The following is a 27,077-nucleotide window of genomic DNA, read 5'->3' on the forward strand; positions in this document are numbered from 1 at the left end:
CCTATGCACGGTCACTCACGCTCTTGTTACCTCTCGCTTGGATTATTGCAATGCTCTCTACATGGGGCTCCCCTTGAAGTGCACCCGGAGGCTCCAGTTAGTTCAGAATGCAGCTGCGCGGGTGATAGAGGGAGCCACACGCGGCTCCCATGTAACACCACTCCTGCGCAGGCTGCACTGGCTACCTGTGGTCTTTCGGGTGCACTTTAAGGTTTTGGTTACTACCTTTAAAGCGCTCCATGGCTTAGGGCCAGGGTACTTACGGGACCGCCTACTGCTACCACACGCCTCCCACCGACCCGTATGCTCGCTCAGAGAGGGACTTCTCAGGGTGCCGTCCGCCAAGCAATGTCGGCTGGCGGCCCCCAGGGGAAGGTCCTTCTCTGTGGGGGCTCCTACCCTCTGGAACGAACTTCCCCCTAGCTTGCGTCAATTGCCTGACCTCCGGACCTTTCGCCGCGAGCTGAAGACGTATTTGTTTATTCGCGCGGGACTGGCTTAGGAATTTTAAATTTTATATTTTAATAGGGTTTGAATTTTAATTTATATTTAACATAAATTTTAAGGGGTTTTTAGGTCTAATTGTTTTAAATTTTGCCAAAACATATACGTTTTTTAATTTATGTTTTAGTTGTAAATTGTCTTTGTTTTATATTGGCTGTGAACCGCCTGAGTCCTTTGGGAGAAGGGCGGTATAAAAATCTAATAAATAATAATAATAATAATAATAATTATTATTATTATTATTCGCCAGTTGTGCCCCTTTCTAGACCGGGATGCCCTGTGCACGGGCACTCATGCTCTCGTGACATCTCGGCTGGACTACTGCAATGCTCTCTACATGGGGCTCCCCTTGAGGAGCACCCGGAGACTCCAGGTAGTTCAGAATGCAGCTGCGCGGGTGATAGAGGGAGCCCCTCGTGGCTCCCACGTAACACCTCTCCTGCGCAGACTGCACTGGCTTCCTGTGGTTTTCCGGGTGCGCTTCAAGGTTCTGGTAATGATCTTCAAAGCGCTCCATGGCATAGGGCCGGGTTACTTATGGGACCGTCTGCTGCCACCGAATGCCTCCCACCGACCCGTGCGCTCTCACAGGGAGGGACTCCTCAGGGTGCCGTCGGCCAGGCAGTGCCGACTGGCGACGCCCAGGGGAAGGGCCTTTTCTGTGGGGGCTCCCACCCTCTGGAACGAGCTTCCCCCAGGACTTCGTCAACTTCCTGACCTTCGGACCTTCCGCCGCGAGCTTAAGACACATCTATTCATTTGCGCAGGACTGGACTAGGGTTTTAAATTTTAAATGACTAAATTTTAGATTTTGGTTTTAAATTGGGTTTTATTATTTATATGTTTATTTTAAATATTTGGCCTTTATAATAAGTTTTTTAGATGAATGTTTTACTTTGTATATTTATGTGTTTTTACATGGCTGTACACCGCCCTGAGTCCTTAGGGAGATAGGGCGGTATAAAAATATGAATAAATAAATAAATAAAATAAATAATAATAATAATAATAATAATAATAATAATAATAATAATAATATGGAGGCAGCAGATGGATTTTCCTGATGTTTTAAGGGACATAGCCCAAGAGTCTGCTCCTACTGAAACAATAATAACCTTTAACACCATCAAACATCCATTTCTGCCTGTCCCTGGTCCTGGGGAAGGACTTGATAAAAGAATTAAAATGCCAAATTTTAGTCTGGAATCTGGCTATGCAATAAACTATAATACAGTGAAGACTGTGTTGCAGACTGCACAATCAATTTTCAGCATTTTTAAATTTTTTAAAACATTTAAGAATTTATGGCACCCACTTTTTCCCTTAAGGGAAATCATACAAAAAAAGGTTCCTCTCCTATGCAGCCTATGCAGTGTTGGGATTCAAATAATTTAACAACCGGTTCTCTGCCTTAATTATTTCTTCCAAAACCAGTTCACCAAACTGTTCAGAAAGTTAACAACCGGTTCTCCCGAAGTGGTGCGAACTGGCTGAATCCCACCACTGAACTTATGTAACCAAATATATTTCTAACATCTCCAGGGAGAAAAGTAAAAATAAAGCCCATGGCTGAAAAATTGACATATTTCTTTTTTAAGGAATATGATCAAAAACATGTTACTGTTCTCCAGGCAGAAAGTGCACTTTTGAACTAAACTAGGCCAAGCTGAAGGAGCAATCTTCCAGCATTCCCTATGGGACACGTTTTTAAAAGTCAACCTTTTCTTTTCTTTTCTTTTCCCATCCTCAGGATATAGACAGACAGGCAGCCTTCCAGCTGGTGGAGCTCAGAGTTCTCAGCAACTGGGGCCATCCAGAATACACCTGCATTTATCGCTTCCGTGTGCATGGGGAGCTGGTCTCATAACGTCTTCTTGCACCACTGGCTCAAGTCACCTACCTCAAGATCTGCACTTCAGACTCAAAGGCAGTTGGGAAGCAGTGCCAGGAAGACAGGCAGCTTTGAATGGGCAATATATCTTTTTGGCTATGTTGCACAGAGATGGGATGTAAGCTCTGACACTCCCTGATCAGTCAGCTCTCTCCTGGAAACAACACTCTTCTGAATGCAGAGGAAGAAAGAGGCCTTTTGGATTGGTATTTTATATTTAGCTGTTCTTAAAGCAGATTTTTAAACATACTTAATCCAGTTCATATTTATCCCGTCCTTTATACTTCTCCAAACCTGATTTCTGGTTGTCCATTTGAAGCTCAAAGTTCCGGGGACCGAAGGCATATTTAAACGAGCTAAGCAATGCAGAAAAAAAAAGGTTGGCAGTGACGTAAGGTTTGGTGTGAAGTAAGGATATAAAGCCTTTGCCAGGTTCTAGGGTGGTTTAGGCCCTCGTTAGTGTGTTCCCCCTCCCCACCAAAACCTCAACCTCTTCACAGAAAGGTGCCTTTTACTGTGCCTACTCTGAGTGGTTCTGGGGGATACAGAAGGTGTGCTGGAAACTCTGTGCAGTTGACAGTTTAAAAAAAGTGGTGTCATAACTTTGGTCACCTTTATATCTTAATCATTTTGTGTGGAGACAGGTAAAGGAATGTTTTAAGGAAATCAGTCACGGATGAGGATTGTCGATTTGGGACCATTCCTCTTCCTGTGTTGGCAGGATTCTGATGAATTTTTTTAACCTATCCATAAAAGATTGAGATTGAATTCTATGGGAAGCAACAGTGCACAGATTCAAAAACTACAGATAGAAATTGGGGATTGTTTGTTAGGAAACTGTTATGTGTTTAGAAACTGGAAGTTGCAGTTTTGAAGAATGGAAAAAAAGTTTTTCTATGGGGAAAATAGTGTAAAGATAAAAATGTTATTTAAAGGAGAACACAGCACTGTGACTTTCTTAATGCTTGCCAGCATTGTACATTCATCTTTCTGAACAAAAGAGTGAAATAAAGAAGACACCAGACTAAAGCCTCTGCTTCCCTTGGTATTGGAAGTCAAGGAGATGGATGTAATACAGAGTAAAAAGCAATAGCACAGGTTGCTATTTTGCATTAATCATCCTCATACTGATTTGTTCTCACAGGGTACCCTTAATGCTGCAGATGCTGAGCATTTTGTTAAAAAAGCAAGACAGGTATAGCAATTTCCTTAATCTGGCATCTTCAAAGATAGATTGGTCTGCAACTTCCATCAATCCCATATAGCATATCTGTTAACCATGCTTGTTGGAGAATTGTAATCCAACATATATACAGTGCATCAAATTTGGGAAGATGGCATTAATAGTCCTATCTCTCTTTAATGTTTATAACTTAAAAAAGGCTCATTTTTCCAAAAATGGTTAGGATGGAATAAATCCAAGAAACACTACATTGTAGGGAAAATGCTATTCAAAGTTACAAACCAGTTAACTACAAACCACATTTTTTTCATGCTTTTTCCTTTTTAAAAACATGATGCAGTTAAAATGTCAGTTCAGAATGAATGCCTTGAAGAGACACAGCTACTAAAGTTATAAAATCACAAATATGACTTTAAATTTTAATGGTGGATTCAAAAAACCTCAGCCCACCTCTATGAAGTCTCTATAACTGTCACTGAAAAAATATGGAGAGTTTGAAACAAGTTTCTAAGTTGGTCTCTAAATCATTAAATTAATTAAACAGGCAGCTGTCTCTGTAATGTGAAGGGAGCTAAATAGGCAGAGGCCGACAATAGCATCTATTCATGGTTCGAAGGAAATGTGGCCTTCAAATTGGTTTGGAAGCCATGAAAATAAATGGGCAAATAACCAGAAACAACCTGGCACTCTGACTTTCTTGTTCTTAATGTGCCCACATAGCTGGATGCAAACCTAGACATAGCATGTAGTCGGTAATACAGAAGCCTCTGTTTTTCCTAGAGTTTGCTCTGTAGGAAAAAGAGGTAAGTCCTGAACATAATATACAAAATATGAAATTAATTCTCTTTGGCCTCCAAATCTCACTTTCAAAACTCCTTTTCTTTCAGAAGAATGAAGTGTGTGCAAACAAGGTTACAAATACACACTTCAGTGAAATCTAGGATTTCATTGAAATCTAAGATTTGGGATGAGGCTTGTTTGGGAGGTTTCCTTTATGACAGTTGCCAACTATGGTCATGTTGAAATTACAGTGAGAGAGACCTAGTATCTGTTTCAAACCATTGGAAACAGGGGAAGAACTACTCTCTCCTCCCTGCCAAATACCACGTATTCTTACTCTGAAAGGCTTGAGATTTCAGAAATTCCCAACTGCAAAAGAGTAAGTTAGCTAGCCTAATGATGAGTGTGAGAATGGAGAAGACACAGGTACTTCCTTTTCTATACCTGTATTCTCCTGAATGCGCATGCTCACAAGCACACTCACACACAAAACCACCGTAATAATAAAAACATAAAAATCATGACTAAGAGCTCAAAGTGTACAAAATGATTTGGGAAAAGGGAGAAGGTGGCTGCTGGTCAGTCCCATCTGTTCTTTGTCACCCTCATTAGTTTCAATGGAAAACCCACATTCCCTGGAATTTCGTCGTTCCCCCCCTCAGTCCCCCCGCGTCTTCCACAGTAGAAGATCAGCTGCAAAGGATTTTGGTTAAGCTGCTCCAGGTTTTTGAATTGAAGAAATGGAGAGGGAGATGTGAATTTCTCAATTACTGAAAAGATGTTCAGCAGCCACCAGCTGGAGTCACAATAGCTGCTTGAGATTTCACTTTATGACGTTGGCCACCACGCCTCCGGCCACCACTGCCAGCCTTTGCCTGGGGAAATGGGGAGGGAGAGACAGAAAAAGCCCAGTTAGAATAAGATGGAGAAGATATTTTGGATGACCAAAGAAATTGAAAAAAATGCACACATACAAGTCAGAGTTTGGGTATTGGATGTGTATAGGTAAAGGTAAAGGTTCCCCTCGCACATACATGCTAGTCGTTGCCAACTCTAGGGAGTGGTGCTCATCTCCGTTTCAAAGCCGAAGAGCCAGCGCTGTCTGAAGACGTCTCCGTGGTCATGTGGCCGGCATGACTCAATGCCAAAGGTGCACAGAACGCTGTTATCTTCCCACCAAAGGTGGTCCCTATTTTTTCTACTTGCAATTTTTACGTGCTTTCGAAACTGCTAGGTTGGCAGAAACTGGGACTAGTAACGGGAGCTCACCCCGTTACACGGCAGCACTAGGGATTTGAACCGCTGAACTGCCAACCTTTCGATCGACAAGCTCAGCTGTCTTAGCCCCTGAGCCACCGTGTCCCGTATGGATATGTATAAGCCCCATAAAAAAAACATCTTCCATCTAAGCCTCCCCAGTCCTATTCAGCAGAGGACATCTCACTGATGTTTTCTTATGGTCATGATGGTGGGGTATTCTCTGTTGTAACTGCTAAGAGGCACAAGCACTGCAGCAAAATAAAGTGGGCATGGAGCATTTCCACCACAAATTAAAGTTCAAAGCCCTTATTGTCATTGTATATCATGAATAGAACGAAATTGTTTTAGCCTCTATTGGTGCAGTCCATACAAGAATACAATAAAGACCAGTAATACAAGAGTACTTGATTATTAGCAACCCTAAGATGACTGGTATAGTTTAGGTTTTATTTGTGTATTTCTCTTTCCACTGTAAATTCCTTTGTGAAAATTTCAAAACAATTGTGAAAATCAAACTATAAATAAAATCAAAGAACAAATGGGAAACAAGAGGATGAGAAAACATGTTCATAACAATTCTTCCTGAAGGTTCCTGAGCTTCATGAGAATTCAGTTTAAAGATTATGACTCCCTCCACAGCCTGTGCTCCTAAGGCATATAAGCCATAGTAGAGGAAATACCTTATTTCCCTCTTGATTGTGGGATTCTTCATCCAATGCAGGCTGAAGAAAAGCGTTGGGAAAAGAAAAGCAGAGGTAAGCTGAACACAGGACAAACAGATAACTAAGACAAACAAACAACTAAGATATGGACAAAGGTTGAGAGAATGAAGGGAGTTCTGTTCCAATTCATCTGGAAAGCACTAGACAACCACACATGGCAGGAGACAAAACAAAAGCATACACACACAAACACAGGCCAAAGGAAGAAAGGAGACTGATATGCTAGATAAACAATGACTGCACCTACAGAGGACAATTATCTGAATTAAGAAGCACTGCTATGCTAAAGCTCTCAAGCTTTTATCAATCTGGGACCAATTTGTCCAAAGTTTACAATGGCATCTTAACAGTTAAAATACTATAGAATACTATACCTTCTGCAAAGGAAAACCTCACAAAACTAAAAAACCCTCTTGCAAAAACAGACCTTTGAATTGGATACATTTTATGCTTTCAATGTAAGTCAAGGAAAGCTCCATAATTGAAGAGGGAGGTCCTTCTACACTTCGGGGCAACTGTAAAATAAGGCTCGCTCAATATTGTATTAATACTGTATTAATTACTGTATTAATCCACATCATAAAGATAAAGGAAACAGTTGGATCCACAAACTGCAGAAGAACTGCAAGCTCACGTGGAAAAGATTTAATATAACTCATGAGCAGGACACCTAAACCTGATGCAGATAAACTGCTGTCTCACTCTGAACTAAATAAAAAGCTTACAATGTTCACTATGGGATGGATGGAAAAGAAGCTTCCATTTAAAAGGAAACAAAGATACAAGCAGTTTCCTTGGCTACAAGATTATTACCCTGACATCTGTGCCTGTGTTGGGACTCATTTTTATGATGTAATCAGAGTCATACCAATTCTGGACAGAAAAATAATTCTGAACTTAATTTTAAAAATGATTATTTTTGGTTGGTTATTTTCTTTTGACTTAGCAGGGAACGGGAATCAGGATCTGTGCCTGTGTTGGGACCAGTGGTGAAATCTTTCACAGTGCCAAACTTACGCAGTGCCAAATGCATGCTGCACACATGCATGTGCAGTGTGGCTGTCTTTTGAAGAACATTTGACGACCGTCTCCAGGAGAGCTTTTTATCGGGTACGACTGATCCCCCAGTTGCACCCCTTTCTTGACTGGGATTCCTTATGCACAGTCACTCATGCTCTTGTTACCTCTCGCCTGGACTACTGCAATGCTCTCTACATGGGGCTCCCCTTGAAGAGCATCCGGAGGCTCCAGTTGGTTCAGAATGCAGCTGCGCGGGTAATAGAGGGAGCTGCTCATGGCTCCCGTATAACACCGCTCCTGTGCAAGCTGCACTGGCTGCCTGTGGTCTTCCGGGTGCACTTCAAGGTGCTGGTTACCACCTTTAAAGCGCTCCATGGCTTAGGACCGGGTTACTTACGGGACCGCCTACTGCCACCGTTTGCCTCCCACCGACCTGTGCGCTCTCACAGGGAGGGACTCCTCAGGGTGCCGTCAGCCAAACAATGTCGGCTGGTGGCCCCCAGGGGAAGGGCCTTCTCTGTGGGGGCTCCTACCCTCTGGAACGAACTTCCCCCTGGACTTCGACAACTTCCTGACCTTCGGACCTTCCGCCGCGAGCTGAAGACGTACCTATTTTTCCACGCAGGACTGGCATAGATTTTATTATTGGGTTTTTAATTTTAATTGGGTTTTATGGTTTTAAATGTATCTTAATTGGGGCCAAATTTGAATAAGTTTTTTAATTATTGTTTTACTTGTATTGTGTTTATTTATTGTCGTTTTACTTGGCTGTTAACCGCCCTGAGTCCTTCGGGAGAAGGGCGGTATACAAATTAAATTATTATTATTACTACTACTACTACTACTACTACTACTACTACTATTATATTCACACTGTGCATACGCATGCACTGTATGCACCAAACACGATGCACATGAAAAAAGGAGGCTTGGGAAGGTAAGTAGAACAGCAGGGGGGTGGGGCGGGACAGCTGTGCTGCATAATTTAGATTCACTAGAAAGCAGGATTTTGTCGGACCAACTGGTAGCTTTTTTTTATTACCAGTTCACCAAACCGGTAGCTTTTATCACTGGTTGGAACTCATTTTTATGATGTAGTGACACCAATTCTTGACAGAAAAACAACTACGAACACACGATTTTAAAAATGAACATACTATATATCCTGCTTGGTTATTTTCTTTTGACTTAGCAGGGAATGGGAATCAGGATGCAAAGGTTTGTTCAATGAGGCCTAGTTTAAAAAGCATTTTCTTAATATAAACGCAGCCTAAATCAGTGGAGGAGAAACGGTGGTTCCCTTTTACGGTAAGCCAGGGAAAGGTTACTGCATAGGCTACAACTGCACAGGCCACTTTATCTACCTGTGGTTGTTGAGCACCAGATGGTGCTGAGGCAACTGTTGCCAGTGAGGCACCATCCTCTGCCAAAGGGGAAGTCAGCACTGCTATGCCAGCCTGGGCTCCACTCTCTTCGCGCTTGGTCAAGGGTCCTTTTTTTGTAGACTGCATCTTGATTTGCTGGGGCTTTGAGTTCATGGGAGAATTATTGGTGGTCTGGAGTAACTGCCAGTCAAAAAGAAGATAACCAGAATCAGGATATTTGCTGAGTGTTGGGTTTTACTTTAAAGCATAGAATCAACCAGGCAAAGTTAAGGTGACTTTAGTTAGATCCTTAGATCCTTAGAAAAAGAAGCTAAACACTCTCATCTCCTACAACTCCCGAAGTAGGAGAGACTAAAGTTAGTCTCATTCTTTTATTCCAGGAGCTAATAGAGAAGATCAAACATTATGTAAAACAGAGATGTTAACAGCAGAATAATATTTAAGCCATTTCATTGTATATATGCTTCAATTTATCTACTTGAATGATATATAAAATTATATTCTGATTTGGCAACCAAGACCTTCTGAATTTGCCATGCTTAAAAAAGGATGGTTGGTGCACTGCATTTGTAAATATGAGAATCCATTGGAATAATACCTTCATTCCGAACAGAAGCAAGGCTTAAAGGACACAGAACTGTAACTGGGTTTGCAAACCTTTAGAAAATATGGGTATTGCAGCAATGTTTAATTTCAATGGAAGGAACCAGATGCAGGGCACCTAAGAAGATTCCATTTTGGATGGGGTGGAAATTCTAGAAGATACTTGACGTTGTGGCAACTCTTAAAAAAGAAGGAAATGACCGAAACAGCAGAAATAGGCTCCATCCTTTTCTCACTAGCTTCCCAGTGGATCCTTCCAGCAAGCATCCACTGGGAAGCTAAATGCAAATTCAGATAAACAAGCAACATTTTGCCAAACTGAAGTTCCTTACTGAACAACAATGCTCAAACTTGTTCTAACTATCTGGGCTGAAAACTCTGAAAAAATAGGAACAGAACCATCCTAAACATAGAACTTGCTGTAAAGTTAATCCCATCCAACACACTGTAACCTTTAAGAAAAATATATAGATACTAGAAAATAACAATTGTTTATCAATTATGTACCCCACCAGTAAGTAGTAACAAGCAATAACTAGCAACAAAGTAATACACTATTAAATCAATGAAGAAGAGAAATTATGCAACTGCAGGTGCCAATCTCTGAAACCCCTCCCCATCCATTATTACCTTGGTGATAGTGCCGACAGCTTTGGTACGTCCCTCACGAAAAACTAGCCGCTGGTCTATGTGCAAGTACTCAGGAGTTTTGATGAAGCGGAAGTGGACAGTGGCTTTGTCCCCAGTGCGTAGACAGTCTTTGTCCATGCTAAGGATTGTGGCTGTCTGTCGAATGCTACCACAATGTACTAGAAACAGTAAGAATCTCATTGGCACTCAGAATGTCACCAGGGAAACAAATATTGGCAGTATACATGGATGTTATTAATTCACGACACAAAAAAAATCACTTTCCTTTATGTATATGAATCTCTGACTAATAGGAACATCATCAAATCTTTACTCTTGTTACTTTCCCTAGTGAGCCCAGATCTTTATTGCTCAGTGGCATTCGTAAGCAGTGAGGGATTCCTCCAATGACAAATCTGAAGGCTTCCCATAAGTCATGCTTTCCTCAAAAACCTCTCTCTTGTAAGATACAGGTTTTAAAAAATCACATGCAGTCCCTCCCTCCCCCCCGGGTCATCCATCAAACCTAGCACTACAATGGTATTTCTACAGTAGTGAAAGTCAAGCACTCTGGACATGGATCACCCAACAATCTTGATGTTCTTCTGCCAGATTCCAAAAGTTTGACAATGAATACTACACTTTTGCTCGTTGTTGGTGCTGTCCCTTTAAGTTAGAGATGCAAAATATTAAGAGCTGCACCTGGCCTCTTAATGTCCTGTTTGAGGAGGGAAGGATTAAATTAAAAGCAATACTCCTAATCTATTTAGTAATTTTACATTTTACAGGGGAGATGGGATTGCAACAAAAGCTTCAGGAGCAGAAGATTATCTTGGACCTATGTTTTACACACCTATTCTTATGGAGAATAACCACTACCACTTAATATTTCACTACTTACTATGTTTAATATTTCAAGCTAAACTGCAACAGATGTATATAAAATACATAGAAAGCAACTCCACGTACCCATTGCCTGATAACGTGGACTGATAGTGGTAGGATGATGGAGTACCAAAATCTCTGCTTCAAATTCCCAAGAGGCTTGAGGATTCAACCGAGGTGATACCATTACCATGCCTTTTCTGATAGAGGAGCGTTTGATCTGGTATGGAATAATTGAAAGGGAGTTATCAAAATCAAAAGTGGTGGTGGTTTGGTCAAAACCATTTACTAATAAGTTTTGGCAAGATTTTCAGAAGTGATTTACCATTACTTTCTTCCTAGGGCTGAGAAAGAGTGGCAGGCCAAGGCTACCCAGCTGGCTTTATGCCTAAGGCAGAACTAGAATTCCTGGATTCCCAATTTCTAGCCTTGTGCCTTTAAACTACTATACCAAATTAGATCGCTACATTTACTTATCTGGGACTAAATCCAATTGAACTCAATTTATTTCCTATAAAATTAGATAGGATTAACAAGTAGAAAGGAGATTATGGAAGAAAATAAAAGGGACTGCCCATTCCTCACGCATATAAATCTCTATCATATTTCTCATTAACTCATTCCCAGTGGAGGCAATTTTGGTGTGTAATTGCAGACAAAACTTGCTATACCTTAGTCTCCCTAAATATACAGACCAAGGAATAAACTTTCTTAACCCAGAATATGTATATTTCTGGATACAGATGTTTACCACTGCATTGTCAGACACTGAAAATAAATGAAAATAAATGTCTTCCAAGAAATACAGCCATAGCAAGTTGGCACTCACTTTTTTCAGAGCAAAGGAAGCAGTCTGACCACCCCGCACCTCTTTGACTGGCATGCGCTTCCGATGGATGGATTTCACTGCGATAGGCAAGAAGTTGCCTAGCGGATCTGGACCTAGAAGCAAAGTGTCATTTAACTTGATAAGGCCTCTCAGGGTTGTCCCAGACACCACTGTTCCAACACCCTATTTCAGGAAGAAAGTAAAAAAAGGAAACAAGTGAATCGTGTCAGGACACAAATAGCAGAATTTCTTTACTTTTCTCATTTCAAAAAAAGTTGAGAGAAACATTTTTCTAGAATACTTTTGCTTACTGGCACAGAATAAGTATCATCTATCTGGAATTCCGCAGGTTCTTCCTCCCGGTAACTTGTCCTTGGAGATAGGAGATTGAGAAACATCTTCAGCAACTCCAAATTCTCACCAGTGACATTGGAAATCTGGAAGATTGGGCACATCCTAATGGGAAAAAAAGATGATTACAAAACATGTTACTCAGGGCTCTTTACTATCTTATTCTTCACGTTTGGTACATCTCTAGATGATATAACAAATAACAAAACAACAAATAACAAAAAGAGAAAAGCCAGTTCAGCCAAGGATGAAGGATTATGGGCACCTTCCATTCCCCACCCTCCAGTCAGAGCTGAAGAAGCTTCTTGGATGAGAAGCTAAAGATCTTCAAAGAAAAACAAGAAAGTCCAGTTGCCTCTTGGAAAAAGCACCTTTGGGACAACCATGACCTGGATGACTGAGACTCTCCATAGACATGTGGGCACCATAATTTGGCAATACCAGAAAGGCCACAAGCTGCCTGCTGCAAAAACAGCATCTTTCAAATATAAAATTCAAATATTTTTTTCCTGTAAGGGAAGCACATTTATTCATTCACCATTATTATCTCCAGTCAAATTTCCAAACTTTTTGCTAGCAGAGGCAGAAGTGGCTTAATTGAATATCTCTCCAATCTCTTATCCCAAAGCTTTGACACGTATCCCAACCAGGGTTACTGCAGCTCATTCCTGCCTCCTTAGCCTCAACTGAGGCCCCAAATAATCTCTTTCCAGCTTTTGCCTTGCAGGAAGAGCCTGCAAACCTAACACCCCTCCCAAAGCAGGTCTCCCGTCACCAACGCAGGTCCCTTGCTCACCGACTTCCACAAGGCCATGCTGTGGAAGACTGCTTGGAATGATGCTAAATTTTTTTCCCTCTGGGGAAGATCAAATACTTTCACAATACTGTTTCCTTGCCCATGAAGAGTGACATTTTTTCTTCAATTTTCCTCTAAGCTTTCCCAAAGAAAAGCTTGTAGTTGTCGTGTCCCACTCCTCCGCTGACAGCTGGGTCAGGGAAATCCGAATCAGGCTTGCCTCTGCAGCTCTGCCCAAAGTCCTAGCAAAGTCCTCAGAGCAGGCAGGAGACCAGTAAGTGACTTCAGCAAGATAAGTTTGACTTTTGCCTGACTCAGAGACTGCCAGAAAGTAGATCCTTTATATAGGCCATGGGGTGTGGCTCCATGACTCAGCACTCATTAAGGCCTGCCCCTCCCTTCCCTCTGTTGCCTCCGCCTATCCAATCTTCTGATGCGAGGGTCACACCAATCAGCTGTTGGTAATAAACCCTCCTCAGGCTCACCTGCTGTGGAGGAGGGGGAGGGGTCTAGCTGCTCCGTTTGCCTGGGCATGGAGTCAGGGCTGGGGCAGGGAGATTCTCCTTCTTCTGCAGTTTGTGTGGGCATGGAGCCAGGACTGGGACCAGGAGGCATACATTCCTCAGTGTTCGGGAGCAGGTAAGAAGGCCCCGGCTGCTCTGAGGGCGGGCAAGACACAACAGTAGTACAAATGACTTGCGTCGATCATTCGTGAAACTACATATCGACCAATCCAAGGTTGAGACAGTGCTGCAGCCCTGGCTGCCTCTCCATCGCTTCATTGTGATGAGCTGTGAAATTGCCACCACTGCCTTCATCCTTTCTCAGGTAGTGAGGCTACTAGCAGGAGCTGAAGCTCCGCAAGCAGCAGCAGAACATGACAACAGGAGAACTCCCTTCTCTCTCTCCAGCAGCCAGACTATCTGCTGGACTTCCAGCTCAGTTGCTGGAAATACAAGTAGAGAGCTAACTGGCAACACTAAACAGTACTTCTTGTCCTCCAGAACTTTTTTCACTTGCTCTGGCCCACTGACTTCTCCTTGTTATAACCTGGAGAAGGTAAACCCAGAGAGAAGAGGAATGGCATCTACCTACCTTTACACTTTTGCGTCCTGCCCACCTGTTTGATCTCCCCCAGATAGCCATCAAGCTTTGTTAAAGGGAAAGGTTGAGAACGAGGTGGTGGAGGCCAGCAAATTAGCACCCGTCAGATATTGGTCATTTCAGTGGATTTAGCATTGCTCTGTGCATGGACATGTGCTTGGACAAGAAAAGAACTGCAGTTTTCACGGGGTTAGTTGAAAGTAGAAAAGAGAAGAGAGATGGAGAGGGATCACCTTCCATTTGTCAAAATAGGATCCTAGGTGATGGTTCCTTTACAATTTTGCCAGCGGGACAATCAGTATTGTTCCCTAGCCGACTATACTGTAAAGAGCACAATGAATCTGATTCAATTTAAATAGCATTTCAAGTTTGTTCATGGGACTTCCAGAGAATGAGGGCCCAATTTGAAAACCCCTACCCTTCAAGGGACTCCAACTATGGTATTCCTGTTGCTCCTGACACTGGTAGTATACTCAAGTCAAATAGCGTCACATTTCTGACTCAACTAACCTCATCCTGTTCTTAATCCTAGAGCTGGCAAAATAGGGAGCAACAAGTTTAAAAGAACCATCTGCTTCCATTATAGAAAAAGGATAAGATTGTGAGGGTCAACTTTTATTTGCTTTAAAAAAAATATGAATTTCACAGGGCTTTCCCAGAGGTTTTTTATCTCTGTTGTAAGTCATCAAATTGGGATTCAGCATGTTTTCATGAATTACCTTTCAGAGCTGAAATTGGAGGCTGTAACAATAACATCATCTTTACTCTGGACCAGCACAGGGATCTTCCTGCATCCTGGGGACTTCAAAAGTCGTTGCAGGAGCTTCAGAGTTTCTTGATGAACAAAATGAAAATAATTAGGCTTGTTTATTGCACTTAATTTTGATAGGTTTAGCTGAGAGCAAGGGGGTGGTGGAACAGGATCATCTTCTATCTGTCAAAGCAGGCTACTAAATGATGGTTCCCTTACAATTTTGCCAGCTGGATAATTTGTATTCTTGTTCTCCAGCTGTCAACATTGCAAATAGCACAATGGCTGATATTCAGAGCTAATCAGGTACTATATCAAAACTGTTTCAGAGTTATACAGCAGATAAGTACACTTTCAATTTATTTGAAATATTTACATGCCTGGAGCACTAGGATTTCAAAATTTATTTAAAAGGAGAAAAAAAAGTCTTAGAGCTAGAATTGAGAGAGTGAGATACAGACATTCAGTGGGAGACACCATAGGGTCAATCAAATTAAATTTTAAAGACTGCAACAAGAATTTTGGAGGCTCTAAAACATCTTGTTTCTGCTTGCTTACAACTTTTATTCTCTATTACATGTACCTTTTAAAAAAAAATCAATTCTAAAATAAAGCAATTCTTATAGAATTTAATCTGCATTATTACTTTGACCACAAGTTAATTTCACAAAACACAATCAATAGTTTAAAAATATTATACGATTTAATCTTGTCATGTGGTCTAGGATCTTGTTTTCCTCTCAATATCTATTTTTAATAACATTTTTTATTAAATTTAAAAAATATAAATATAAACTAAAGGAAAATATAAAAAGTAAAAAAATGAAAGATACAAAAAAGGGTGGGGAAAAAAACTATATAAGAAAAAAGAAAAAAAAACATGAAATGACTGCCCCCTTCACTACATACAAACATTTTTAATAGCTCATCATCTTCTTTAACATTTCAAAAGATCTCATTTTCTCGTATCTCATTCTCATCTATGAACAAATTATAAAGACTGGCCATTCAATCTTAATCAGCAAAAGTCCACTAAATGTTACCCAAAATAACAACATATATATTTCAACTATAATCAAAATATCACTTTGTATTCCTTTACTTTTAACACAATAATTTATTTTAATACAAAAAATAATCTTCCCATATCTCATCTCATGTATAAACAAACTTTTGCTTCGTCTTTTGAACTGTCAAGAAAAATCCTTTAAGAGCTACTAGAAACAGCAACAAATTTAAAATCATCATCTTTAATCCTTTTGATTAAAGTTCATTTCTTATCATTTTCTCTTTGTCTCCTCTTAGAAACTGACTTGCAAGTTTAACACGTAACAAAAGTAACTATGTATATATTTTAACCTTAATCATGTAAACCAACTTCTTTTAACACCATGACTTATCATTTTCTCTTAAAATACAGAGACACACAACCTCCCTTCTTCTGATATCTTATCTATAAACAAGTAAAGCCTCCTCATTCAGTCCTAGTTTTTTAAAAAACTAAGCTACTAAAAAGAATATGTATTTTTTAAATCTTAAGTCTAATAAGCCAATTTTATATTCTTTTTTATTTATAAATCTTGAAGTTTATTCTCTTTAAATAGTAACTGATTTCTTTTCATTTTTTTCTGTGCTTTTTCCCTCTAGGAATTCCTTCATGAGTGTAATACATCTCTTAGTAAATCCAAAATAAGAAAGTTGTTGAAATCACTCTATCATTTATGTGTCCCCTTTATTTATTGAGACATCAAAGGTTTCATTGTAAGTTCTGTATAACATCTTTTTTCATATCATTCTTGTATCTTGTTATTTTTCAATCCATATCCAAAACAGCCTGATTCTCACTTATACCTTCTTCTATCCATCTATTCTTTTAAACCCATTTTTATGGTAGCAAGAGAAATTTCTGAGTGCACTATTACTAAATATTCTTTAATTCTTCCAAAGTTAAAATACTTTTTTTTTGTTCTGTATTACTGGGCCTCTTCTCCTTTAATTATCTTTTACTCTTTCTAGTTGCCTTTATCCCCAACATTTTCCCACAAGAAGTTTTCTTACACTTAGATTCAAAATCCTTATATCTATTGTGATAGCATTTTAAACAATCCAATTAGCTTCAAAATCATATTTCCAATCCATCTAGCCCCTTGGTCTGTTTTACCAAGGGGCTAGATGCTAAAATCAACAAAATTACCCTTTTGCTCTTTATTTCAGAATTTTAAAAAATCAAGTTCTTAAATTTACATGAAATTTCTTTTACTACGGGTTGAAGGAGAATCATCCGGTGTAATGAAAGATATTCTGAAGGTTCTTAATATCCAAAAGGTAGTTAACAAAGCCATTTCTTAAAATGATTTAAGAGAGGAAGTGGGTGAAACCAGTGTCCATTTGAAAGTTCCAAACTGGGCAAAGCTAGTTTTCACTACGCTGCCAGAATTCTTAATACCCACTGGAGGCCACTATTTATGGTCTCCTTGCAGGCAGCATCTCTATGAAACACTTGTGGGTGATCCCAGGCAGGGGTCGGCTTCAAAATTTTTACCAAGGGGCTTCTCTGCCCCTTTGCTGGATGAGTGTGGCCATGGTGGGCATGGCCTAGTCAGCCTCCTGCACCACAGGGGGTGGGGGGTGCTTTTGCTCCGGAGGTTTTTTCGAGCCTCTGGGGAGGGTGAAAACAGCCTCCCCAGGCTCCAGACCCCTTCTGGAGGCTGGAAATGGGCCAGTTTCCGGCCTTCCTGAATTTCTGGTAGGCCTGTTCTTTGCCTTCAAGCCTCCACATGCACCCTGTCCTTACTTGCATCCAAAAGGTACCCCCCCATGGGCTGCGTGGGGACTCCTGGCAGGGGCGGGGCAGACTGGGCAGGACCGGCCAGGAGTGGGATTTGGGGGTTCTCCGAACTGCATAGAAACTTAGCTGGAGGTTCTCCCGAATCCCTGCAAACCCCTAGCAGCCCACCCCTGATCCAAGGTCCTTTTCTTTATCCAGAATTTCAAGGCTTTTCATTCCACAAAAAACAAAGCTGTCTTGAATCCACCACTGCTTCCTTGCAATCTGCTTTTAACTCTCAATATTAAAATGGTAAAATAAACAAAGACACCCGGAAGCCAAGAATAGCCATTTTATCACCATAACAATCTATAGAGACTAAGGGATGCATTTTTTGCCCAGGAGCAGGCAGCCTCATTCGTTTGCCAACATAACTGTAAAGGTGTCAGAACGGATCCTATTCCGGTCGGTCTGTTCTCTTAGAAATGCCCCGCTATAGCAAATTCCACATCAAAGTGCTTTTAGCATTCAGTATTCTTTTATTCGAAGACAATAGCTTGTCTTTGGCAGCAAAAATAATTTCCTCAAAAATACTTACCACAGTAAGGAATAAATGAAGATGCTCTTGTAAAAGACAGATGTCAAGAACAGTCTATAATCTATAGATTTTGTAAAGAGTCAATTTTTAAGACCACTGGCGATAGACCAGCTTGCCAATCAACTCTGGGCTCACGGCCATTGTTCATTTTACAATGGTTTGTTGAATAGATCCCAATTGTAATCATTACGCTAAGCATCCAGTAGGTTGTTTTTTGTACTAAATAAACAAAGACCCTATTTTCTGTTATAGAGCTGGTTATGCGTTCCAGAGGAGCCTTGGTCATACCTTACATAAAAGGCCTGGAAAAACCAACACCTACAGTATTAGAAAACAGTATTTGCCTACACAAAACCAGTGGTGAAATCCATTTTTTGTTACTACGGGTTCTGTGGGCATGGCTTGGTGGGCATGGCAGGGGAAGGATACTGCAAAATCCCCATTCCCTCCCCACTCCTGGGGGAAGGATATTGCAAAATCTCCATTCCCACCGCACTCTGGGTCACAACCACAATTGAGCCCCAAATTTTTGCTGCTAAGCGAGAGAATGAATTTCCCCCAACCTTTCTTGTCACAGATGTTAAAGTGAATCATTGTACTTGTTAAGTTAGTAACACAGTTGTTAAGTGAATCTGGATTCCCGCTGACTCTGTCAGTAGGTGATCATATGACCCTGAGACACTGGAACTGTCATAAATATGAGTCAATTGCCAAAAATCTGAACTTTGATCACCTAACCACAGGGATGCTGCAACGGTCACAAGGGTGAAAAACCATCATAAGTCACATTTTTCAGTGGTGTTGTTAACTTTGAACCATCACTAAATGAACTGTTGTAATTTGAGGACGATCTGTATGGCAAAGAAACTCAAAATAAACCCACCTTAATTTTGTTTAGGATAAGCTGAGAAAGAGAAATATGCACAGAACACCAAGATTCTGTAATTCAACCTTACGAAAATAAAGAGCAGTCTTGGAATCCATGTTGTATCTGTTTTTTTAATCTGAATTACCTCAAAGGGCTAGTGTCAAATTAATAATTGACAGTGACTGGAAATTAATATTTTAATATGACGCCACTACTTTCTTTGAAAGCATCAACCACAACAAGACATAGAAAAAGATCAGAAAAATAAAAACAGAAAAGAAAGCCAGAAAGCCATTAAAGTGTTAAAAAGAATAGAGAGACTCTGTGTATTGTTAATGCTGTTATGGTTTCTTGCACAATGACCCTGGATTTTGCTTTTATCCACCTATCGAGTCCTTCCCAAGGACCTGGGATAGGAAGTTGTTATTGTCTGACGGTGATAGAAGTATTGTCACAGAATGTAAACTATTCCAAGTAAGGGGGGCTTTTGCAGTTGACTGGTGATTTTCTCAATGCCAATGATGCTCAAGTAGTGCTCCAGTTCTTTTGGGACTGCACCCAAGGAGCCTATTACTATTATTATTTACATTTGTATATGACTCTGAGCAGTTTAGCTTTGCCCTCAGTCATAAAAGCTCTTTGGGTGACTTTGAACTTTTCTCAAGGCTGAGGTGGGAAATTAGGAATATTTTGTACCATATATGTAGTGAGAGTCAGTCTGATGTGATTAAGAAACCAGGCTAGAAATCAGAAGGCAGCAAATTCAAGTCCCTCCTTAGCACAACTGAGATGAACACAGCAAAGAAAAACTGTTGTAGTAATAACCATTTACCTTGTAGTATGTTAGCGGGACACATATCAATCTTGGTTACCACCACAAAGACTGGAACATTAAGTGCCAATGCCAGACCTAGGTGCTCCTTGGTCATCCCAACAATTCCAGCATTGCTGCCAACCTGTATTAAGATAAAGTTTAAGGAAAAAACAACTGTGATTATGATCGCATTAAGCAATGATTTATGGGTATGCCAAAAAAGATGGGCATAGACATGCACTTCAATCAATGTGAGAAAAAATTAAGATTCGTAGCAAAGTAAAAGTTGATTAAGTTGTCATATGAGAAATAATTTTTCAGTAAAACCATTTGTGAGGATAATTTGAAGAGCATAATTCAAGAGGAATCTAGAGAGTCACCTTAGGACATGTACCAGAGAGAAGGTGTCTTATGAAGTAAATATTCCAGCCTATTCAAAATGTTTTCTAAAAAGCATTTTTCCTCATTTAAAACTTCTCTGTGGTATCTTCTCTTTGCATCCAAGCAATTCCCAAGCTTCTCTTTATTTTAAGATGGAATATGCACCTCACAATCAGCACACTACTGCCATGGAAGAAAAGTCACTGATACAAAAATAACCTAAATCAATTCTTATTAAATTACCATCACAAAGTTTCTTTTTTGCTTTTCCAGTATAAGGAAGAATATTCAATAACCCAACAGGACCCAAGGTTTACATGCTTTAAATGCATTATCACTGATGTCTTTGGAATTATCCCACATGGCAAAGAGATATTTCTACTAAAGTTACATTTTGTATTTGAGCAGCAACTTTCATACATATTATAAGCCGCCCAGAGTCATTCTTGTTAGCGAGATGAGTGACATATAAATTAAACAAATAAAATACATTCTGAACAATTCAAAAACAAAGTTAGGCTGAGAAATATCATGTAAAATCAAGACAAGCCATAAAACACAGTTTCATGAGCAGAAGACAGAAGAAGTTCCCAACATTCAGTTTGGTAAAATAGTTTTAGTATGTAAATTCTACCAGATTATTATTATTGTTACTGTTGTTACTATTACTGTTATTGCTGTTATTTTTCATATAAATTATATTCAGCTGTTAGTGAGTCAAGGACATTAGAAAAGGGCTGCTTTAACACAAACCCCTTCCCCTACAATTAGCACTGCTTACCATTAGCATGCAAAAATCAGGGAGATGCCCAGTCATGCCAAAGACTGTAGTCTTCAAGTACTTCTCATGCCCAGCCAGGTCAATGAAAGTTATGACTTTTGTTGATTTCTCACAAATCTTAGTCCACTCCAGGCTCCCACCATGGCTGTCAGGCTTGTTCACAACGTTGCCTTCGCTGTCGAAGCCCAAGATGTCATTGCCCACACTGCTGGTACGGCCTGACTCAATCTCATGTTTGTGGCGAAAAAGTTTTTGTCGAGCAAAACCACGTCCATTGTCCAGCTCACCATGGGTAAGAACCCCCAGCAAAGTGCTCTTCCCAGCATCCACATTGCCAACCACTGCTACCCTATAGGAAGGCAAAAGAAATTAATAAACTTCTTGACTTCAACGCAACAATTGGAATCAATTTCCTCCTGTTACTATAGAATGAAAATCAGCAGCATATTCAAAATGTTGCAACATGTATTTTAAGAGCTACTTCATAAGGTTCCAATCACCAGTTTCTACATCATACAAAACATAAACAACTAAAACAAAGAGAAAAGGAGGGAAAAGTCACCAGTGCATTGTTAGAACATTGAAATCTCACAACGAAGTGCACAATGACATAATTAGTACCAAACTATTTCCCAAACACCAGTGTCTCCATTCAAACCTAAATCCAATAGAATGAGAATATCCTAGGGGTACAAATTCTCTCTTACAACACTTCAGAGCTAGCACAACTGCTAAAAGCTACCATGTCTTATGCTGTAAGTAATATGTCTGCAGCATAACATATTGTACAATAAGATACTAAAATTTATCATTCCGTAGCAGTTATTTATTACATTTACATCTTGCTTTTTCTCACCAGAATATTCCTCTAATTTTACCCTGTATCAACAACTATGAAGTAGATTGAGAGGAGCTGGAGTGATACAACTAAACAAGTCACCAAGTGACTTTTGTGAAACCTTGACCCAATTTCTATCTTAATGCCTAACTCTACTACTGCTGAAAGTGGATATGGGGAGAGATGGGGGAAGAAGAAATTTGAATCTAAGCTTGATTCAAAAATTTATAGATTTGAAAAAAGTTAGCTAACAAACTCAAACAACTTCAATATGTCCATCAGACCTGGAACCAAGTACAAAGTAGGAAACTGAGAATTCAGAAAAAGCATATTCCCTTTTGGAAATTAGATATTCTTGCATGACCATTCCCAATCTGAATTCTCCTGCTAGCAATGTTGGACTATAATTCCCATTATTGATTAGGCAGACTGGAAGTTATGCAGGTAGTCCTTGACTTATGACCATAATTGAATATGATTTCCCCATTGACTTTACTTGTCAGAAGGTCGCAAAAGGTGATCACATGGGCCTGGGACACTGCAATGAGCCAGTTGTCAAATGGCCAAATTTTGATCACATGACTATGCAGATGCTACAATTGTAAGTGAGAAAAATGGTCATAAGTCACTTTTTTCAGCACCATTGTAACTTCAAATGGTCACTAAATGAAAGTTGAGGACGACTTGTAATACAATACCTCCTAAAGGCTATAGTATAAAGAAGACTGCTGTCACAATGTAGGAAACACTACAAGGGATTGTTATTATTTCGACATTTTCCTTTCACAGATACTGAATCACTAACATCATGGCCCAATCCTTAACCAAGTTGGACTATTTTTTTTCTTGACTGCCCATTACACAATGTGAATACATAAGTACGTATTCACAGAGCTGTTCTATATACAACTGGCACATGGCATGTTAGTTCTGTACCCATCTACAAATCTTCTACAGTGACAGTCACAATGGTGACCTGAGTGAAAATATCCCTTATAGATGCCCTGCAGATCTTAAGAGCATCTCAAATATGCTGTCCTGGCCCTTCAATTAACTAAGTTTTTTAAAAAAATAAAAATAAAAATTGATCCAATGGAGTGTTATACTCATCAAGGAAGCTCTCATTGAATGATTTGCATAGAACTAGCGTAGTCAACCTTTGCTTACCCTTTGCTTACCTTAAAAACTAAATGGGTCAGACTTATTTGCTACTTGGTTGGGAGATCGTCACAGGAGTCCAAACTGTGGTGGGAAGACAATAGCAGCCCAAAAAGCAAGCAGTGGTGAACCACTTCTATACTATGTCCAAGAAAACAAATTGCACACATTCATGAAATCTCTAGGAATGAATCTGAATTTGTAACTTTACCTTTTAATGTGTACATCAACCTTATGAGTTTTAAAGATACCCCACTAGCCACATGCATTTTGGAGACGAAGGGTGAAGGAGACTGTATAAACAGCATTTGCCAATGAATTGCAAGTTAGAATTGAGTTAGAGGAAATTCTTAAGTACATTCCAAGTTCCTACTATATTTCCATAAAGCTAATAAGAATGGCATACGTTTTTCATCTTGATACTCACCAATTACTATTAAACAAAACTGGAAAAATATTTCCAGTTCTTAAGCGTCAGGATCAAATTTCAAGAGCTGCTATGTGCCAACTGAGTAAAGATAAGAAAAAGGTGAACAACTTAAGACACCAGTATCAACTTTTAATCTGAAAATCCAGATTCATGGAATGCTTTCAAATGGGTTTAATCTTTCATCATGAGCATGTTTCCATGACCTGTTTCATACATAATACTGGTTTGTTGAGTGGCTGAGCTCACCAGAACACTATACCCAAACCAAGTAAAACTATGTTTTAGTCAAATATGCTGTGTCTGTCCCAGTAAAAAATAACTGAGCATAAATGTATAAGACAGTTTAAACCAACCCTTAAAAAGTTAGTTGAAAGTAGTTAGTTATAAAGAAAGTACATTTTTGCCTTTTCTTGAATATGACAAATACAACTTGCAATAATAACTAGGAAACTGCCATTCAGACACTTCTTTATAAGAATATATACTCATAGTCCCAACCATAAGTTTTTATGCATAGCATGAAGGAGAAAAAATTAATTAGACCAAATTACTTCCATAGTCAAACCAGAGTTACCAGCTTTCTGCCACTATTAGTACAAGCTGCAGCAGCAGATATCATGTTGACTAAGCAAGCCTCCATATCTCTTCTTACCTGACCTCTAGGAAATCGTTGTCACCCACACGTTTCCGCACCAAATAATCACGCACTTTGCCTCCTGCTTCTTGGTGCTCTCGCAAGAGAATTACATCAGCGTCTATTTGTTCTGCCATGCTCTTCACAGTGGCATAGGAGGCTTCCATGTCTCCATCACTAAGCCCATAGTCAGTCCCATCTGATGAAGCATTAGAAAGGAAAGAGAAACAGTTACATGAACTTATTATAACAGATTTAAAAATACTTTGTCCCTCCTGGTCTGTTAACAGACTAGCTAAGGGGGTTCTATTATTTTTTTAAAAAAATGTATATTTAAAGGGCATTGGTTAAAACAGGCAAGATGATGGTAGAAGAATAATTTTTTTTATTACAAATGCTTATAGAGTTGCTTGACAGTGAGAGCATATAAATTTACTAAATAAATGAATAAAAGTATGTAAAAACTATCTGTAGGACATGGAGGTATGTGACCTGGGAGGGGGTAAGTGCACATTTCACTATTATAACCTGCCACCCTTTCCTTTTTCATCTATCTTTTCTACCAGCAAAACACTAACCATCCAAACACACCTAGCTGAATTTCTATGCAGCCCTTGTTTATCTGATGTGTCAGAGGGAAAAGGAGTTTAGGGGCTACATGCAATCCTAAAATTACAGATTATACCTTCTAATTGGGCAAGAAATACCTTCTGTATTACAGATAGTCCTCGACTTACAACCATTCATTTAGTGAAGTTACATCACTGAAAAAAGTGACTTATAATCGTTTTTCACACTAACAACTGTTGTAGCATCCCCATGGTCACATGATCTAAATTCAGATGGTTAGCAACTGACTCATATTTATGATGGTTGCAGTGTCTTGGAGTCATGGGACTATCTTTTGTGGCCTCCTGACAAGCAAAGTCAATGTAGAAGCCAGATGAACTTAGCAACCATGCTATTAATTTAACAACTACAGTGATTCATTTAACAACTGTGGCAAGAAAGGTCATAAAATGGGGTAAAACTCACTTAACAAATGTTTCACTGAGCAACAGAAATTTTGGGCTCAACTGTGGTCATAAATCATGGAGTCCTTGTATTGTTTTTATTTTATATGGCTATTCTGAACATCCTTTACTGAAATGCACCACATTACTTCTATACATACACTGTTCATAAAGGATAGTATTCCAGTTTTGTTTAGGGAGAAAATATGAACATTGATGATGTGATTAATAAGTTGGCACTGACAACTGGAAACGGTGCTTGTTATTCTGGTGTGATTTAGCACTAGCTAGATGTGAAAATGAGGAAACGAATAAAGTAGGTATTGTATATTAGCCTTTATTTTTCTCAAGCACAATCAATTGAGCTACTTCTGCAAAACTACTATTTCTTAAAAGCTGAATATTTGGCATCGAAAAAACCATAGAGTATTTACCTGACCCTTGACCAATAACATAGATGGTCTCTCCACATCCTTCATCCATCCTCTCCCACATCTGTCGGAGTAAACTATCATACTGTTCGGATGTTGGGCTCACCATTACTAGCTAAATGGAGAGAGTGGGCATTTACTTCTTATTAACTATTCAAAAACAAGTTATTTCTCTTAAGATAGATATTGTTTTAATCAATTACAATTCAATGAACAAACACATCAAACAAATTTTGCTAAAACAATTTTGCTAAAATTTGCTAAAATTTTGCTAAAACAAAATTCAAACATTATATCACAAGTTGCTGTTAAACCGTTCCTAAGTCCCTTTGATGAATGCCCCTTAAAATAAATATTCATTTGAATAATATTGCTTTCAGAAGGAAGAAAATAGATGACAAAGAAAAACAGTGATAAAACAAAAATACCCAGCTATACTACTTGATGAGGAAACAATATTAAAATGGTTTTTAATATCTGAAATTGACTTCATTTTCAAAGACTGTATTTTACACTATGAGGAATAAATGCTGCTTCTGACATGGTATAATATGTCCAGAATTTTATCACGTTCCACAGGATACATAAGCATTCCAATACTTTAATAACCATTTCTATTTACCTAGATCTGCAAAGTTCACTACAGCAGAGCAACAGAAGCCTGATATGTCAGTATCTGGTCATCAGATTACACCAATAGTGAAGTTGCTCATCTCTCTCCAGTCCATCACATAACCATGCCCAGCAGGTTAACCAACACTGAGGTGCTACCACCAGTTCTTTGACCAGAAAAATGCAATATTAAAATAGATGGTACCCAAATGTCTATGCACATAACTTATACCTCAACTTTAAAACAACCCACAGTGAACATATAAGAAAAAAATAAATAAACGCCGTTGCTATTCTAAAGTTGTCTGCAGAAGAGTTAAGTTCCACTTTTTCCTTATTTACGCGAAAAGTCATTCAGTAGTATATCCTACATATATTAACTTTCTGAATCCAGACACGTGCCAAGGGTGAATGCCACGTACTCCGACTCAGATCCCGCGAAGCACCCTGGATTACACTCTCAGGAGTATTTTTCTTTCAGGGACACAGGTCTCACAATCGTTATCCGCGACAAGGGCAGAAGCTGCCAACCTTGTACCACCTCCTACCTAGCAAATTCACTTATTAGTGAAACGACCGCGAACGAAGTTCCCCAAAGGGCTGTCAGAACAAGGACCCGCCCGGTGCGGGTGGTAAGAGAGGGAACCGCTCAAACGAACGACTGAAACGGCCAAAGGAGCCGCGACCCGGAGTTGTCACTCACAGCCGACTACACGTCCTCCGGCCGTCTCGGCTCTCGTCCCCAGCCCCGCCAGGCCTACCTTGCTGGTAAGATCGAGCTCCGGTTCTCCGTTAAGCAGCTCGCCGTCCTCGCTGCAGTCAGCTTCTGGGACGCCGCCGTGAGGCCTAGAGAAAGCTGCCACTGTCCCACCGTGCGCCACGGGCTCTGGGGCGAACATCGAGGCCGGCACTGGCGAGCCCCCCACCGGAGAGCGACTCCTTTCCGTCGCCATCTTGGCAGTGCCAGCCTCCTTCCCCGGCCTCATTAGTATAAACCCCGCCCACTCGCGCGAAAATTACTTTCAAGGAACCAGCAGGGCTTCTCTTTCGAGTCCACC

At 39.9% G+C, this 27,077-nt stretch overlaps 1 protein-coding gene across 2 annotated transcripts; it reads right to left on the reverse strand.

The window, feature by feature from the left end:
- Positions 1–3,301: 3,301 nt before the first annotated feature.
- GTPBP1 (GTP binding protein 1) lies at positions 3,302–27,013 on the reverse strand. Of its 2 annotated transcripts, XM_058191906.1 has the most exons (12): positions 26,781–27,012; positions 25,411–25,522; positions 23,982–24,162; positions 20,904–21,252; positions 19,760–19,883; positions 14,663–14,777; positions 12,004–12,148; positions 11,693–11,875; positions 10,948–11,083; positions 9,979–10,157; positions 8,725–8,925; positions 3,302–5,233 (listed from the first exon to the last, which is right to left on the reverse strand). In XM_058191906.1, the coding sequence occupies exons 1-12, from the start codon at positions 27,003–27,005 to the stop codon at positions 5,141–5,143; spliced, it is 2,043 nt and encodes a 680-aa protein (XP_058047889.1). In that variant the 5' UTR covers positions 27,006–27,012; the 3' UTR covers positions 3,302–5,140. The 2 variants fall into 2 exon arrangements, with proteins under 2 accessions (XP_058047889.1, XP_058047890.1); XM_058191907.1 differs by lacking the exon at positions 8,725–8,925 and having other exon boundaries at positions 26,781–27,013.
- Between the last annotated feature and the right edge of the window lie 64 nt (positions 27,014–27,077).

This window comes from Ahaetulla prasina, chromosome 7, assembly GCF_028640845.1.
Source record: "Ahaetulla prasina isolate Xishuangbanna chromosome 7, ASM2864084v1, whole genome shotgun sequence".
NCBI lineage: Eukaryota > Metazoa > Chordata > Lepidosauria > Squamata > Colubridae > Ahaetulla > Ahaetulla prasina.

What these genes read in the sequence shown, in the direction of transcription:
- GTPBP1 (XM_058191906.1), bottom strand. Translation starts at nt 27,005, where the DNA reads ATGAGGCCGGGGAAGGAGGCTGGCACTGCCAAGATGGCGACGGAAAGG. An exon ending in CTGTCGGCACTATCACCAAG is followed by an intron (nt 8,926 to 9,978) that starts GTAATAATGGAT and finishes TTTGACTGGCAG; the next exon opens with TTACTCCAGACCACCAATAA. An exon ending in CTGGTGCTCAACAACCACAG is followed by an intron (nt 5,234 to 8,724) that starts GTAGATAAAGTG and finishes CCATTTCCCCAG; the next exon opens with GCAAAGGCTGGCAGTGGTGG.